A 17,565-nucleotide genomic window follows, 5' to 3' on the forward strand; every position below is an offset into this window, starting at 1 on the left:
AAATGCTGTAAATGTAAATGTAACTAGTTCTATTGTCCACGACTTTTCACTCCAGCCCAGTTAGTGGCGCTATTACCTCGTAACGTCGAACTTCCGTCCCGCAGAAAACTCGGAAAGAGGAGGCGTGTTGGTAAAAGGCGCTTTCTAGTCGGTGCTTTATGGACCTTCGTTGACGTTTTTCCGGAAATGTTCGCGTCGCACGGACGCGTGGTGGTCGCACCGGGGCTCACACGCAACTTGAGAGCAGCGTGGGACGCCAGGCAGTTCGTCGTAGAAAACACGGAGGTGGCCAGCGGGCCGAGTTTAACCCCCGAAATCCGACTGCGGCTCTTCACCCCGAACTGTCCCTTCTGGCACGCCAGGCCGGACACGTGGCCCTTCCCAGACCCATACTGGGCGATATACTGGCCAGGGGGACAAGCGCTTGCGAGGTAGAGTCACTGCAGTGCTTATAATGCAGGTCGTCCCACATTAACAAGCATATATGAACTTACAGGTACCTCTTAAATAACCCCGAAGTCTCAAAAGACAAAAAAGTGTTGGATCTGGGATGTGGCTGTGGAGCGTCCGCCATTGCTGCATCTCTCAGTGGAGCTTTCCACGTTACAGCAAATGACATTGACCCAGGTAATTTTTGCATTTTTCTTGGTTGCTTAAGAGGTTCTAACAATGTGATTTAATTGGTACTCAACCCCCTGACTGTTCGAACCCCGATCCGCCACTGAGCAAAGCACTGTCCCCACACACTGCTGCTCGCTGCTCACCAAGGGTGATGGTTAAAAGCAGAGGACACATTTTGTTGTGTCACCGTGTCTCACATTGACAATCACTTCACTGTAACTTTGAATCATTATTCACTTGATCTTATAGTTGCAGCCCTTGCCACCCAACTCAACTGTGAACTGAATGGCCTGGAGCCCATCCCCTGCGTAACTAAGGATATCATCGGCTGTGAGAGTGAGAAGTGGGACCTCATCTTATTGGGAGACATGTTCTATGAGGAGGACCTTGCTGATCGCCTTCATAACTGGCTTCGTGAGTGCATTAGGACTCATGACACAAAAGTTCTCATTGGAGACCCGGGCCGTGCACACTTTGAAAGCCACAGCATCAGAGAACTCTTGCTTGAATTGGCAAGATTTACACTGCCGAAGGCCGTGGCAGAAGAAAATTACGGACTGACTTGTAGCACCGTCTATCAGTACAAAGCAGACACATGAAAAGCATTTGTGTTTTTATTTTTTTGCAAAACAAAACTGGTTCCACTTAGTTCATTAGAAATATTATATATGAGGGACATTCTCATACTTAAACATTGAAAGGGGGGCAGTATTTCACACATAAAATGTTCAAAGGCACAGTGCTCAATATTATTCTACACAACGTTTTAAACTGAAAACAGGAGAACAACAGTTTCCTATGAGATGGAGTGTAAATAAATATTTGCAAATGAAACCTGGAACACACACAAAAAAAATTGTGATTAGTAAAGTCAGGGCCACACATTTGTGTCCTTGTGTAGGCTGCTGAATAACCTACCTCAGTACACAGTCCAGGACACTTGATGAATCTTGTTTAGACCAGTAAAATTTTCTATGGCTTCCCGGGAGCGTTCTCAAGCACAAATATAAAAACTACAATAAATTTCAACCTTAGAAAAAACTGCAACATAGAATGATGTTTGTGTCGTGGAATCTGACACGCTATACATTTCTAACACTAATAAAATCGGTCAATATGCACCAACCTGTAATAAGTGGACACCCATGGAAGATGAACACCCTGATGTTCACACAGTGCTTGAGAACTGCAGACACAGCATTGTTTGTCAAGTTCCTACAGTGTGCCATCTGTAGTTCCTGCAACACAACCGGAAAAGGTCATTCCTTTCAGATTTATACAGACAGTCATATTTCAGCTTCTTACCTTTAAAGTGTTGGAGCAAACCCCACTGACCAGGCTGACAACACCCTTATCTGTGACCTGAAAAGATGTAAAGAGCACTTTTTTTTTTCCTTTTTATTAATCATTGGAAGGTGGTTAAATGTTTGTATTCACCCCCCCCCACACACACACACACACACTTTTCACAGCCACTTGCACTATAGTCTTAATATATATTTACATATATTAGCTCTATTGTCGAAATCTGAATTATTACTTATAGTTTGAATATTTCAGAGTTACTATGTTATTCTGCTTGGAACATTACTACCGTGCTTTTACAAACCACTGAACATGGTTATTATTAAGATTTTCCCTCAGGATAAATAAAGTTCTTATGCAAGATTCCAACTTTCAAAGTTGCTAACGAGAGCCTTCTGGAAATACAATCCACCTTTGATTTATTTTTGAATCGATTTTCAAGGGTCATTAACTCTGTTCAACTGAATATGCAAATCTCTTTAATCAAAATATTTGTGCTGTAGTGGGCCGCACACTTCGGGAAACTTGAATGGAACAGCTTACAGATACACTTTAAGTAACTTTATCTTTGCACACATACATTGCTATACAAAAGCAGTGCAGTCCATTACCAGGGTTTCAGAGATGCAGATGCTTTGCAAAATCCTGCAGTTTTTTCCAAGATCAAGCAGAGCGAGGTCACTGATAGCGGTACAACCCTTAAGGTCAATGACTTCCAGGGCTGTAGAATTCTGCGCCAGAGCTGCGAGTCCAACATCAGTCACTGAGATGCAGCCAGTCAGGTCAACCACCTGGAGAGCTGGGCAGGATAGCGCCAGCGCCATAATCCCTACAGAAGGTACTTGCTCAGTAATACTGCACATTCCTGTAACATTTCAGTCAGTGCAACACTATAAGATCACAACAAATTCATAAGAACTAAAGCTATGCGGTACACAATTCATTTGCATCTAATCTCATCACCAGCTTGAACTACATCTGCATGTATTATGTCAACACCAAAAGTCTGGTAAACTCTCGGTTACCCTCAGAAGTGACTGTTGTACAGCCATCAAGAACGATGCGCTTCATATATGGGCAGGAGATTTGCCGCAGGGCAGAGTCCGACACGCTGCAATTCTCCAGGTTTAATGAATGTGTCCGCACGTGCAACAGCTACAAGAAGAACAAAAAAACATGGAATTGCAATGGCCAGGCATTGCATACCCTGGCTTTCTTGTTTAGCTTTCATTGCGAGTGCCTCAGTGTTACTTTGACTGTGAAAGGAATATGAATATGTCTTAAGACTATGCAGACTTGTGCGCGACCTTCTTTTTTTCTAAAAATTGTTTATGAGACTAGATGTAGACTGCATCCTTACAGAATTTCCTAACAGTTTGCAGGATGCTATCCTTTTTTCTTTAAATACTGCAAATATGGGTGCAGCCAACTTTCTCTGTATGTGCATGAGGACGCTCTGGCCCAGTTACCTTGCCGATGTTGGAGTCGGTGACTTTACCGCGGACGCTCATCTCCCGCAGCAGCTTGTCTTTGATGAGCGCAGGTAATGGTGAAAGGTCGCCGCAGCAACGCTCTGCGTGGTCTGCAACGCAGCTGGCGCTGCTGTGGACAGAGGCGGGTGCAGAAACGTGACAACGACACAGCAAGTCGTTAAAAGCGTTTATAGTTCCTACTTACATGTCAAAGAGGGAATTTACTGGCATGGCGAAGGGATGCCGTCGCCGACCCAAACAGGCTCCTCACAACACAGCGAGCATGGGCGCCAGAGACGGAAGTTGCCAGGTCTGCCGCTCAAATTCCGTCATCATGAATTACAGCAGAAACAGGGCAACCTGTCCTCCGTCTCGAACAAAATCTAATAGTTGTTTTGTTCGAAAGCAGTTTAAATGCGTCGGGCCTGGCAACATGGCCGGTAGACTTCTGTTTTCGGTACGTGTCGTCCCTTTACTCAGTCAGTCATTGACCGCCACCTGCTGGGTGGAGTGTTAAAATACAGCTTTTAATCACAAGCCAGATTTCGGGGATCTGCTCTAAAGCGACTCTAAATCATCATCACAAGTTGTGTGGTGGAATTTTTCTTTCTGGACTAATAAAGGACTGTGATGTCTATTAATAGAAGCATAAAAGCAATTGCCAGTCACACAAACTGCAGAAAGTTTCGCTCTTTCCATAAACATTCACGGGAATAAATGTTTTTTTTTTGTTTTTTTTTAATAATTTATCAGACGCCCTTATCCAGAGCAACTTACAACCAGTAGTTACGAGGACAGTCCCCGTGTGGGATTCGAACCTGGGTCTTTGGGTTTGTAGGTGAGTGTGTCAGCAAATGGCATCATTTCCCAGATGTATCTCACTGCATAACCCAGGGTAATCCGGTGCGGAGCAGAGGAGGATGCTTTCGCCTTTCTGACCCTTGGGTGCGACTTTTTCCTTGCCACATCACCTCGTACGTCCCAATGTACATTGTAAAAAGCACTGCATAAATTTAATTAGTATTTACGAATTTTCTGTGTGAAGTCAGCCATTCCTGGATTTGTGATTTCACTTTCCATTATGCTTTCACTAAACGGGTAAATGATTTTCAGCTTTATTATTTTGTTCAATGTGTGATTTAAGTTTTCCCTTCAGTTTTAACAACGTATAACTTTAAAATAATTTAAAAGTGGGGCACCGTCCCCACACACTGCTTCCCGGGCGCTGGCCATGGCTGCCCACTGCTCACCAAGGGTGGTGGTAAAAAGCAGGACTCATTTTGTAGTGCTGTGCTACCCATTCTCTATCAAATTAGTAATCAAGAACAAGACCATGACTTGATATCACCATGAACACTGGCAGGTGTCTTTATTGTGTTAAACATTTTCTGTGTGTGTGTATATATACAAATAAATGTACAATGAACAAAGAGCACACAGTTCTAAACTGAAATTGTGAAACTTTATGCTTTGGTATGGAAAGAAATACTCACACCTTTAAGTGATAATGAACACTTGTAGAGGTAGATTAATTTAACTATTTAGTCCAAAGTATCCAAAATAAACCACAAAAAAAAACACCCAATATTATTATAGAATCTCTTTGTGCAGGTATTTCTTCTGGAACTCTTTGAATATGTTTCCAGACACAGAAACCTCTGTGGCACCTGAGCAGGATGATGAATTAGGCCTTCTAAGAGACCAGGAATCTGCAAGGGACAATTAAGTCATTTTGTAGTTGATTTGAAAACACATTGTGTTGCCAATTTGAGCCCAATGAATGACCAACATCCTGCAATGTAACCATGCCACCAGGAATGGGAACACACAAACCAGAACAAGTTGGTTACGCTGAGGGATCTGCTCTTCAGCCATATCAACACATGCTATGAATGATGAATGACAAGTTAAAAATCGAGCAAAACATGACCTCTCCCCATTCTTCACATAGAATGGCTATAGATTTATAGTCACTTTTCAATTAATACATTTTAATATTAATATAATAAAAATTGGTTCAAGCTTCAATGCGGACAGTCAATGGGTGAAAGCCTTTACACAATCCTCACCGTGGTCAGCAAGTGGCGGTTAGCATCTACCAACATTGTTCAGCAACCAGCCCCAGAAACCGTGAGCAGGGCATCCGTAATGATAAGTGCTCCCAGGATTAAAACATTAAAAAAAAAAAAAACACAGTAAAAAAAATTATTGTTACCTCTGTTTTTCCAAGTCATTAAATTCCCTGTGTCCATTGATGTAATAGGTTTTGGACATTCTATAAATAAAAGAACATGGCACTGAATACCAACAGCATCAACAGTACAAAAAAGCGAAATGGACCAAACACTTTCAACACCCACCCTTCACAGATGAGGGTTTTTCAGCTTCGGGATGATGCTCATCAGGGTCTGCAAAGTGGAATGTCTCTGGAAGCACCTTGAACTTCAACACTAGATCACTTGGGACTGGTGTCACTGCTGGGTTCCCCAGTTCATATTTGCTTTTAGTCGTAGCGTCCCCCGGGTTCCACGGAGATCTTCTCTTCCTCAGTCCAATGCGCCGCGAAGAGGTCGAGGAGTCCCTTTTGCGCTTCATTGCTCTCGTGTTCCTCAGCTTTCCTGCATCTTCATGCCGCGGCGGCGGAGTCGCAGGCCCTTTAACCTTTTTATGTTCGGATTTAAGAGTCACCTTTCTGACTTTAGTATTGGAGGGAACACTGCTGCTCTTCAGCCGTCTCAACACATATTTGTTCGCGTCTCTTTCGGGTCTGGAACAGACGTGGACCGTTAGAGGAGGGGACCATGTGATTTTTCGCAAATTGTACGACTCGTCCTTGCTTCTCATTTTTTCACTTTGAGAGCCGTATAAGGCCAACCGTAGAGGATCACCATTCGCGGAGTCCTTACGGTCAGCCTCCGTCCCACAAACGATTGATTCTGCTTCGGACCCTTTGGTCCGTACAGGTATCGGTCCTTTGTTCCAACGTCCTTTACGTGTTTTTCGCAGCTGAGCAGGCGGTTTTCGTGAATAGCTACAGGCTTGAGTTGCAGAAGTGGGGGCATCTGGAATCCTGATTTGTCGAGGTTTCGGCAAAGCGGGCGTCCCACATTTGTCCTTCTTGATTCTAGCAGATCTTCTTTTACTGTCCCCCGAGGCTGCGTGAGGAGTTGAAGACGGTCGAGATTCTCCAGGTGTGATCGTCCTCGCATCTTCAGTGGTGACGTTCATGTTAATACTGAACTTTTCTTCCCTACATCTACAGAATGAGAAACGAGTGTCCCGACGCGCTACTTCTGTAACAAACTTGGCTAAACAACAATATCGTTCGAGCTGCCGATACGACTCTGCATGTCCACGGCCGTCGGCCATGTGTGGCTCTCTCTTCATGGGTTTGCTTTGCTTCAGCCCTCCAACGGTCTCCCCTGTGCTAATCTCGACAGGCCCATTTTTCATCCCCTTCTCCAGACCGACACTTCCGGAGAAATCTGAGTAAAAAAATCTTTTAGCAGTGTCCGGTGAAAGGACCTGAATTTTTATTGACTGCTCCCCGCCGTCGCTCTCATGGCTGTCAGGGTCGGTGGAGGTAGTCTGTCGCGGGGACTTCTCGGGCGTGTCCGGTGCGCGTGCTGCAGTCTCTCCGTCAGGCGAGACGGGGGGCGCTCTACTCTGCATCCCCGCTGCAGACGTCTGCGTTTCTCCTCCTCCTCCTCCTCCATACAGAGTCATCTGCTCGGTCACTTGCTTATTTGAAACCCGCAATGACCATGAGTGCCCTTGATCTTTATCTATATCGTCCAGTTGGTCGTTGAGGTTTAACCACGACGACGTATATTCTGATAACGGCACGAGTGAGTCAGGCTCTAAAATGAGAAACCTTTTATCAGTTTCGCTCTGGCTTTCGTAATGCAGCTGCGTTAGAATTACCGAGCTTTTATGTGATAATAACACTTCAAAGGTTTCTTTCATTATTTTCATATAATCCGATTTGATAGCGTTTGCCATATTTTGACTACTGCCATCCCAGTACAGATGTATGACTTTGGCAGCTCCGTTAATATTCGATTCTGTGTTTTTATAGCTGTCTATTAACTGACGCAAACTTTGCAGAGTCCAAGTTGTAGTCCTCTGACCACACCATTTATCTGCTTCTTGTCCAAATGTATCAAAAGTGTCTTTTGGCTGGCTGGCCCGCAATTGTCCATCTTTCATTCCAGGACCAGGTGGCACTAAAAAAAGACTTTCTCTGCTCCTTCCTTCCAGAATAGAAGGCGCTGATGTGGATTTCTGTAACTCACACGCTGTGGGACTGCGATCAGGCAACTCCACGCTGGAGCACGGTGTAGCTCTGGTCGCAAAAAAAGACGTCTTGGCATGTGCCACACTACTTTCAGCGCTGGGTGGAGTGACTCCTGATGGAGCATGAATAAAGGAAGCTGCTTTATTCAGGGCAGTCTGCTGATCTATGCGGGCCATGCTCTGTGTGAGTGGCATGACGACCGCCACAGCTTTTGGCTGTAAAAGATTAACAGACTTCTGCAGGTTAGCTGGCTTCGAAGAGTCACGTCTGCACTCTTGAACATGCATACTGGGTGCCTGGTTCATTTGGTTAAAGGCTTCTGGTCTTGAACCAAGGCTACCTTCCTGTACTGTAATGAAATGTCTTCCAGAGGATGAAGGTATGTTATGGACATTTATACTGCTGTGCTTAGGATGCATGTAATTATTCTGCACTTGAGAGGTTCTTTGCACATTCACAGAATGTCCAATCTGGGTCGCGCTGTCTGTCCCGATGACGTTCATCGTGCTCTGCTCTCCTCCATTACAACTTACAGGCAAACTGGCTGTGGCGTGGTTACCTGTAAGGCAATTATAAAGCCTACTGTTCACATCCATGCATCCAAAAGTGCTTCTGTTGTCCATAAGCTGGTTGGAGAAGCGTGCGTGTGAAGAAAACTGCAGCACGTTGACATGTCCCTTCTTTTCGTGTATATCATTCATTTCCTCACACAGCGCAGTCTTTTGCACACTGATGGGAATCATTCTGGTGTTGTTCTACTGGAGGTGGCTATTAAGACACAAGCAAAACATTGAACTGCATTTAAAATGTGATTATATTACAAATCATTTTCATGTCACATAAATCCTTAATTTAGGATAAAATACACATATACCAGGCATACAAATCAACACTTGCAGGTGGGTGCGCTTGCCATGCAGTGAGCACACAAGCTGCAACTGTTAAGGTTTTTTTTTACAGTCTTACAGACAAAAGTCTTGTCACTTATCTATTTTGTAGAAACACCTGCTATTAACCTGACCTTTAATTAATCAATTGGTGTTATAAATAGCTCATATGAAAAGCTAACACCCTACCAAATTATGTTTAATGCATTGAAATGAATTAGTTTCACTGAAAAATTATTAATAATTTAATCAAGAAAGAAAGGTCACATTTTGGCAAGACAAAAGTTGACGCTGAGACACACTGATATCTGCAGTGGATCAGCAGTGGATCTGGTCTTCAGTCTCTTGATACTTTAGTCTCAGGGTGAATCTTAGGCATGTTTGCAGAGGTCTAGTTGCAGTTGATGTGAAAGTCTAGTGTACTGGGGGTCTTTTTATACACACTTGAGACCTAATTGATCCATTATTAGTCACAGGTTAACCTCATATGACAAGGCAACAACACTTATGTCTTTGCAAAAATTGATTCAATCGTAATCGTGACGTCAGCCTGTGCGATTACATGAACGCAAAAACTGCGATTTAAATGATTAGTACATGGATTGAATCTGCAACATATCACTCAAAGTTTGCGAGATGACTGAAGTCTCACTTCAGTCGAATGTGACGTGTTTGGTCACATGACTTGATTCGGAGACATCTGGGTAGACGCCGCATGACGAGCTGCATCGTACGTCAACGTCGCTGCCAAATTACGATAGGCTCTGCTGTGGCGTGAAGCATATACATGTCTATGGTGAGAAGGGCATAAAAATGCCTCACTCTTGTGCTGCTTGGGGCTGTACAAACCGCTGTATGCTCCAAACCAGATCCCGGGGTATTACATTTCATAGGTAAGGCTGGACAATTGTTTTGAATATATTTGGCCATTATAAAATCCCGTTTCATAAGTCTTAACCTTAGCTAAGCTATCAAAGCTATGCATCCCTGTGTTCAAGTCAGCCTCCAAACAAAGTTTTGGTTAAACGTAAGAACTATAATACGGGATTTTATAATGGCCAAATATAATAAAACAGTTGTTAAGCCTTACCAGGGTTTGTCGTTCGACAGTAATGTAAAGAGTTTTTTATGATTATTTAATTTTGTAGAATATTGAATGAAAGCACTGGGCATTTCAAGTCGTTAAGTAGTTTGTATGTTTCACTTTGAAATTAAACATTTCACTATTAGTAATTTGTATGTGACTTTTCATTGATATACAAGCAAGTGCCCTTTATCATATCGCAATCGCATATCGTAATATTGATCTCAATAGTTGCAATATGTCTTTTTCCCCCAAATTGTGCAGCCCTAGTTCAGACCTTACGTTTCCGTGATTCACATGTTCTGGGTCACAACTCTGTGTATAAATAAAGATTGCAAACCTAACCAGGGTAGGGCTGCCTGTACGCTGGTGAGGCTTTTTCTCCTTGGCCAAGTTGTTGTCATTGCACACGGTCTCTGTCTCCGTTCTTGCTCTCGCTCCAGGATGACATTCCCACCCAACAGAAATATATTTCAGTGAACGGTAAGGAGCTTCACTGCTGGCCGAACATTAAGTTTGGAGTTCTCTACCCGGCTACACTGTGTATTGCACTGACCAACGGTCAGACCCACAAGTTTGAGGATCCTGCTTTGGCGCTGGTTTTTACTGAGAAGAAAGTGAAAAAGGTGGTGGTTCCGGACTCCCTCTAGCTAATTAGCTAACTTCCTATTGTTGCTGGTAGTTAACATAGCGGAATTCATGTTCCCAGTGTTATACTCAAACTTTCTCACAAGGTGAGCATTATGTTCTTTTCTACTTTAAGAAGATATGATTATGTACTCTAATAGAGCTATGACGTTGATCTTTTTCTTTTTGCTATCTTTATAAATATTGAAATTTTGATTTTGTGTGTTATTTTCTATGAAGATATACCATGCCTTCTTTTAGGTATTGTGAATGCGAATTAATATGGCCGGTGTCTTCAAGTTGTAGATTTATGTTTCGTTTACTTATCCAGTTTTCCTGCTGAAGGTTAGTGTAATATAGTTAGAAGAATTTGTCTTTCAGTACAAGGTGTTACTTCAGCCTTTATGCTCTCACGAACACCATACCATATATGAGGCCATCATTTTTTGATATATCATGCAGCCCTAGTAGCTTTGCTTATCATACCTTTCCCACATTTCCCAATCTACCCCCAGACTCTGTTTTAGATGACCTTCTTAAACCAACTCCATCTCTGAAAGGTTCGGTTTAATATATTTATAAATCACATTTTTAATTTATGTGCTAATTCACTAACCCCTCTGAAGACACTTTGGGAGGAGGATTTGGGACAGGAAATTCCTGATGAGATTTGGGAGGAGGTTCTGCTGCGAGTTCACAGATCATCTATTTGTGCTAGACTTGGCCGCATACAGTTTAAAATCTTACACCGTTCATATTACAATAAGGTGCGGTTGTCACAAATCTATGAGGGCATCAGTCCATTGTGTGACCGAAGTCAGCAGTCCTCTGCCAATATTATTCATATTATTCTGCCATTGCCCTTCTTTACACCAGTGCTGGACTGAAATATTTGACATGTGGTCAGAAATTGTGGGGAAAAGAATAGAGCCCAACCCACTTGGGGCATTGTTTGGGGTTTTCTCCTCATCTCCTTCATTGTCTACTCATCAAAGGAACATGTTGGCTTTTTTTCCTCTGTGTGTGTGTGTATCTTTTTCTTTGGTTTTGAAACGAAACTGAAATTCCCTCGTCACGGGGTCTCCGATTCCAATCAACTCTGTTCTCCGTTGTTGTCCCTGGCTGGTGGAACAACCTGCCCTCCTCCATTCGACTAGCCAAGACTATCACCACTTTTAAGAAGCAGTTGAAAACCCGCTTATTCAAAAAGTATTTCAGACAAATCTAACACTTACACACGCACATGCGTACACACTGCACAAAACAATAAAAAAAAAAATATTATATATATATATAAAAATAAAAAAGTTATTCTTCATCTAGCACTTAATCTCCGAGCATGCTCTTTGCTGACAAGTTTTGTAAACTCAATATTCTATAGAAATCGAACGAGAATTGCTGGTGTCTTCCTCGTGTAAGTCGCTTTGGATAAAAGCGTCTGCAAAATAAAGTAAAGGGACTGTATGTGTAACTATCAAATAATATGCTTGTCTTATCTTGGGCAGTTCCTGTTATTGAGAGAGTTGTGAAACGATAAGTGCATTGTAGTAGGGCTGCAACAATGAATTGATTGAATCGATAAAAATCGATTACTAAAAGAGTTGGCAATGAATTTCCTAATTGATGCGTTGTGTCGCGCGTCGCGGAGACGTTTGATTATAAAAAAAAAAAAATTATTATTTAAAAATTATTTGAGCGCGGAGTGAACACATTCGGTCTCTCTTGCGCACAGATGATAGCAGCGGAGGTAGAGGACAGATACATGGCAGAGGCAGAGAAATCTGTGCGAAAATATGCAAAAGCGACATGGCACGGCACGGTAGCACCACGGCAATGATCCAGCACCTGAAACGCAAACGTGTTTGAGGAGGAAGAAGGGAGTTCAGCAGCAGGGGAAGTCGCTACAGAATCCTACTTTAGTTCCGTTCGGAAGTGAGGAACGTAATGTCCCTGGTGCTGGTGTTTAACTCGCCGCGGAGGAGAACTAGACGGGGACGTACAGCGCCACCTACAGGTGTGGAGGGGGGATGAAACAGCAGTCGGACTGTTCTCTGCGTCTCCGCATGGACGACGGAGGGTGGTAGTAGCCTAGTGGGTAACACACTCGCCTATTGTGTCCCTGAGCAAGACACTTAACCCTAAATTGCTCCAGGGGGACTGTCCCTGTAACTACTGATTGTAAGTCGCTCTGGATAAGGGCGCCTGATAAATGCTGTAAATGTAAATGTTAACCCGTCATCCAGCTTGACAAGCATGACAAGTTAGCGTTAGCTCGTTAATAACAGTAGTAAAGCAGGGGTGCTATAGTTACTTTGCATTAAAAGACTAAAGACATGTTTTTATTCACTAGCCTTTTTTGGACCATTCATTTTTCAATCTCTTGTCATGTATAGCTACACTGCAAAAAAAAGCTTTTCTTACCTCGTTTCCAGTCCAAATATGTAAAAAAAATCTTAAATCAAGATTACTAGACAAGAAAAATGGCATGAGAAAATTTAGTGATGCCTAAATATCTCATTAAGATTAGTTTTCTTACCCTATTGGCAGATAATTTTGCTTGTTTTAAACAAACAATCACTTAATTTTGAGATATTTTATCAGAAAACAAGACATAATTTCTTATGCTATTTCATGTGTCTAGTAAATGTATCTTGATTTAAGATTTTTTAGAGATTTGGACTGAAATCAGGACAAAACTACTAAGTTAGAAAATCATTTTTACAGTGTGTGTGTGTGTCAGTGTGAGAGTTTGTGAGTGTGTGCATCTGCGAGTGTGTGCAACTGCAGTGTAGTGTAGAGAACAAGTTCTGACATTCAAACAAATCCTGTTAAATTTTCTGATTTCAATTGTTCTTTATTTTTTTTATAAATTATTTATCGTTCTGGCAGCTCAGGTGGCACTTTATTAAAAAAAAAAATCTATATTTGGCAGATGTAAAGCATACATGTGTATGTTTTTTGTGTTAGTCCATTTTTATTTTATTTTATTATTATTATAACAGCTCAAGGAGCAACATGTTTGTGCACTTTCGAAAGATTCTGTTTTTGAATAAAGCATTTCCAAGCATTTGTTGGAAACAAATGCTTTTCTTTTTTTTTTTTTTTTTTATCCGATTCTATGATTAATAAAAAAAATAATCGACAGATTAATCGATTGTTAAAATAATCGTTAGTTGCAGCCCTACATTGTATAACTGTCTGATTTGGGTGGAAGAGCTGAATGTCACACTTTCTAACTATAAAAGATGATGTGGGTTGTAAACTCATAAAATGTACCCGGAGGTAAATAAAAAGAAGCTGCGGGAAGAAGGTGGGGAGTCTCTCTGATCCCGTTTGCAAAGCTGATAAAGGAGAAACTCATTTTAAATAGCAACGTAATGATGCACTGTGAAATGGCAAAAACCAGTATAAATGTGTGAAGATTAAAACTGGTTCAGATACATCTCAATACAATTACCTGGTACATTGAAAGGCAAAGCCATTTGCTGCCACCTGAGTGCAACAGGCCATAAAATATTGATTTTCACTCGCTCACTGCGATGTGGAAAAAAAGTGCAAAGTGCGGAAAAGCCACAATAAAGAAACAACAAGCAAAACATTGAGTGTGCGGTGAGGGAAGCCAGACTGCAACCCGAATTATGTTCAAATTACACACACTGAATAATAGAGAGGCATTCGTGTAAATTTTAGTTAATGTATATAGTTGTTTTTACTGGCCGGTATTAATTTTAGTTTAGTCTTTCCTGTCATTTTCGTTTTTATTAGTCTTGGTCATGTCCAGGGCTGAACAATTTTAAAGAAAAAAATAATAATAAAAAATTAAAAGTTGTTGGGCGAAAACAGTCACCGTGCAGCGCCAGAGCAAGAATTAGACAGGAGAACCATGTACATTACTTGGCCCGAGGAGAAAGGGCCCCACCAAAGTGCTGACCGATTTCTACCTAGGTCGAGCTTGCAGTCTTTATTTATACACAGAGTTGTGACATCAAACAGGTGAGTCACGTAAAGAACATAGGAATGCAGGTAGAACAGAAATAAAACTACTCCATATATGGAGACTTGCACAAACAAATACAAAATGTATAAATACATTATAATTTTTCTTAGTCTAGCACCCAACAATCTCCGAGCATGCTCTTCACTGACAAGTCTAAGCCTTATCAGGGCTCTTAGTTTGTAAACTCGATATTCTATTGTAAGTCGCTTTGGATAAAAGCGTCTGCTAAATAAAGTAAAGTAAAGTAAAGACTGAAGGGAGACTGAAGACTAAAATAACACCTTCTAAAGAGAAGAGTCAAATTCTTCTAACAAAAGTGCACTTTATTTGACAGATATTGCAATTGTGACATTTTTTTTGCAAAGTCTGTTCAGTATTCAGTATTGTACATTGAAATATGAACTGTGGTATTAACATATCACGAGTTGAGAGCACGTATCTTTGCTAGCATTTAAGTAGGCATGGCTTTCACTTTAGACACATCTGATTGGTGAGCATGATTGTCTAGTGACATCAATGCAACGTGAATGCAACACTGCCGCGAAGAACCGCAAAGATCGCAGAACTTTGTTTACTCTGCTGCACGTCCCCTAGGATGGACTGATTCAAAGTACAAACTCTTTGTGATCTCACTGGAGCGGTACCGATCAACATCATCACAACCATGATGATCCGCGCCCCCACTGCACCTGCCTCCCCAACATTTACATTTACAGCATTTACCAGACGCCCTTATCCAGAGTGACTTACAATCAGTAGTTAGAGGGACAGTCCCCCTGGAGCATCTTAGGGTTAAGTGTCTTGCTCAGGGACACAATGGTAGTAAGTGGGATTCAAACCCGGGTCTTCTGGTTCATAGGTGAGTGTGTTACCCACTAGGCTACTACCATACACCCCAGGGGGTCACACATACTCCAGCCTATCGCTCACTGTCTGTCTCCAGCCAAACCAGTGACCCCCACTTTATCTCTGGGCCTCCCCCCAGCTTGGAGATGCTTCCCCCACAGCTTTTTGGGAGCCAAAAAAAACGCAAATGGCCCGAGGTGCCATGACGGGAAAGCTTTGTTGAGGGTGAATAACCACTGGGGGTTCTCTATGGACAAAGCACAAACATCAAAGGACAATCTGTTCTGTGGCAACCTTTTGGTGTCCAGTATAAAAGAAAAGTTCAGACCTCATTCTCAGGGCTCTTCTCCCCTCAGTTGTAAGGGGTTCTCTCCTTGATTCTGGGCTCGGCTTCTCGCTTTATCGGTAACATTGGTATCATTATACATACAATATTTATATGTAACTGCAATAGTATTCTGCCTGTGTTAATAAATGTGAAACTTCTCATTCCTGTTACTTCGATCACGCCATGCTTCTGTATTTCCAGGTAACATCAAGCACATATGGGCAATCAACTTTTGGGGCAGTGGTTGGCCTAGCGGGTAAGGAAACAGACCCGTAATCGGAGGGTTGCCTGTTCAAATCCTGAACCACCAAGGTGCCAGTGAGCAAAAAAACCCCACATGCTGCAGAGACCACATTTCACTTTCACTAGTGTCTATTTCACAGCCTCAGCATCTCTCTTTGTGCTAATTGAAATCGGCAGTAAAATTATACTGCTCATCGGCAGTAAAATTATAGAAATTAAACGCTGAAAAAGCACAATATATCTATAAAACACATTACATGCATAGGGCCCTATGATTTCCACAATGCGGAAAATGCAGACTGAATCGAGGAATCCAACAAATAAAACGGAATCGGCTTTAAAATGCGGAATCGTGTATTTCTGGTCGCAGCCAGTTTCTGGTTGAGGTGTGACTTTCGCGCACACCAACGCAATGTAAACTAAAGCAAAGAGTTGAACAGCACTTTGTTGAACAGTGATCTAATGTGAAAAAGAAAACTACAATTGTCTACAGAAGAGAAACAATTCAGATCATATGACACCTTTAAGCTGATCATCGGACATCTCAAGTTTCCGTGATGTGGAAAAAGCGGAGTCCAACAAATTAAACATAATCCGCTATAAAACGCAGAATTGTGTATAATTGTTGTTTCTGATTGTTGCAGCCCACTAATGTGATCCACACAGATCGTACACAGCATCTTGTGTATCAGCTCCGATTTTACATTTTCAGTGAAGTGTTGAATATCGCAATATGTACAATATTCCGAAATATCGTGACCCGTGAATCGTATCCTTGCCAATACACACCCCTGCCCACTAAGGGTGATGGGTGAAATGCAGAGGACACATTTTTGTGTGCACCATGTGCTGTGCTTCACAACAACAATCACTTCACTTTAAGTAATGGAATCGAATCGTGAGACCAGTGAAGGTCTCGCTGGTGTCCACTGGTTAATGCGGCCACTGACCAAATGAAGCCGCCGTGTAAGATAAGTTTCAGTCCTGCATTATCAGAACAATAGTATATAAAAATCGATGAAATATCGAATCGTTCGATATGGGAAAGTCCTGACAAGGTTTGCCGATCTGCTGGAACATGCTTGCCTCAGTTCAGGTCGACCCCACTCACGTCGCGTGAGTCGGATCGCGGCTTCTGCTTCCGGTTCGGCAGGGTCACCTCGAGCGACCAAATTAAAAAACGGAACTTTGGCTCTGGCTGCGCTCTGCCTCATCTGTAAACAGCTTTTGTTGTTTCACAAGCAGGTGGTGGTGCGAAAATTTTGAAATGTAACGGCTGCGTTAATATAATTAAAATCCCCTCCTATCAGAGTACATGGAGCCCTTCTCATAACTTTTGACCGATCAAATAAACTACACAGTGTGCACGTAATAATCACAATACTGCGATAGATTAAAAAAGGGGGGATTCTTTTTAAACCTGTATTTCCCACTCGAATATTTAATAGTAGTGTCTGAAATCGGTTGTGCGCCTGGAAACACGCGAATACAACAATGGAAACATATCAGAAGTGCAAAAGGAGCTTACTTTATCTGGCCGGTCGTGTCGTTCGTGCGCAAATCACACCATTTTCTCATGCACATGGACTCCGGACCGTGCACCGATAGTTTTTTTTTAAAAGAACAACAAAAGAGCGTCGGCGTTGCCGTCTCCGCCCCGCACCGGCGCATGCGCAGAAGCCACTCTCATCTCACAACAGCGCATGCGTCGGTTTTTACGACCCCCCCTCCAGTCCATTCCACACTAAAGGGACATTCCACACTAAAGGGACATTTAAAAGTCCTTATAGTAGAAGCAGTCAAGACACGCAGTGTATGTCTGCAGCTGCACCCAAGCGTAGACTTACATTTACATTTA

General features: G+C 42.3%; 3 protein-coding genes across 4 annotated transcripts; 1 reads left to right on the forward strand and 2 right to left on the reverse strand.

Annotated features, from left to right (window-relative positions):
• The first annotated feature begins 108 nt into the window (after window positions 1-108).
• etfbkmt (electron transfer flavoprotein subunit beta lysine methyltransferase) lies at window positions 109-2,362 on the forward strand. The gene is made up of 3 exons (XM_028958363.1): window positions 109-431; window positions 497-627; window positions 871-2,362. Exons 1-3 carry the CDS (start codon window positions 187-189, stop codon window positions 1,218-1,220), a joined length of 726 nt encoding a protein of 241 aa, XP_028814196.1. The 5' UTR covers window positions 109-186; the 3' UTR covers window positions 1,221-2,362.
• On the reverse strand, window positions 1,223-5,560 carry amn1 (antagonist of mitotic exit network 1 homolog (S. cerevisiae)). 2 transcript variants are annotated; one of them, XM_028958362.1, is made up of 9 exons: window positions 5,468-5,560; window positions 3,604-3,896; window positions 3,396-3,525; window positions 2,952-3,081; window positions 2,538-2,755; window positions 1,927-1,983; window positions 1,748-1,859; window positions 1,540-1,614; window positions 1,223-1,456 (listed from the first exon to the last, which is right to left on the reverse strand). In XM_028958362.1, exons 2-8 carry the CDS (start codon window positions 3,627-3,629, stop codon window positions 1,541-1,543), a joined length of 747 nt encoding a protein of 248 aa, XP_028814195.1. In that variant the 5' UTR covers window positions 3,630-3,896; window positions 5,468-5,560; the 3' UTR covers window positions 1,223-1,456; window position 1,540. The 2 variants fall into 2 exon arrangements, with proteins under 2 accessions (XP_028814195.1, XP_028814194.1); XM_028958361.1 differs by having other exon boundaries at window positions 3,396-3,528; window positions 5,468-5,557.
• LOC114767194 (uncharacterized) lies at window positions 5,416-17,365 on the reverse strand. The gene is made up of 4 exons (XM_028958776.1): window positions 17,236-17,365; window positions 5,759-8,463; window positions 5,614-5,673; window positions 5,416-5,420 (listed from the first exon to the last, which is right to left on the reverse strand). The coding sequence occupies exons 2-4, from the start codon at window positions 8,436-8,438 to the stop codon at window positions 5,416-5,418; spliced, it is 2,745 nt and encodes a 914-aa protein (XP_028814609.1). The 5' UTR covers window positions 8,439-8,463; window positions 17,236-17,365.
• Window positions 17,366-17,565: the final 200 nt, after the last annotated feature.

The sequence above is a fragment of the Denticeps clupeoides genome, chromosome 17 (genome assembly GCF_900700375.1).
Source record: "Denticeps clupeoides chromosome 17, fDenClu1.1, whole genome shotgun sequence".
NCBI classification, from domain to species: domain Eukaryota; kingdom Metazoa; phylum Chordata; class Actinopteri; order Clupeiformes; family Denticipitidae; genus Denticeps; species Denticeps clupeoides.

Bases quoted from the DNA above. Each gene is read 5' to 3' on its own strand.
- LOC114767194 (XM_028958776.1), bottom strand. From the start codon at position 8,438: ATGATTCCCATCAGTGTGCAAAAGACTGCGCTGTGTGAGGAAATGAAT. The intron at 5,674-5,758 runs GTGGGTGTTGAA...TTTTATTTATAG, and splicing joins AAAACCCTCATCTGTGAAGG to AATGTCCAAAACCTATTACA.
- amn1 (XM_028958361.1), bottom strand. From the start codon at position 3,629: ATGCCAGTAAATTCCCTCTTTGACAT. The intron at 2,756-2,951 runs GTAACCGAGAGT...TACCTTCTGTAG, and splicing joins TACAACAGTCACTTCTGAGG to GGATTATGGCGCTGGCGCTA. The intron at 1,615-1,747 runs GTTGGTGCATAT...TTTGTGCTTGAG, and splicing joins TGGGTGTCCACTTATTACAG to AACGCTCCCGGGAAGCCATA.
- etfbkmt (XM_028958363.1), top strand. From the start codon at position 187: ATGTTCGCGTCGCACGGACGCGTGGTGGTCGCACCGGGGCTCACACGC. The intron at 432-496 runs GTAGAGTCACTG...ATGAACTTACAG, and splicing joins GGGGGACAAGCGCTTGCGAG to GTACCTCTTAAATAACCCCG. The intron at 628-870 runs GTAATTTTTGCA...TTGATCTTATAG, and splicing joins AGCAAATGACATTGACCCAG to TTGCAGCCCTTGCCACCCAA.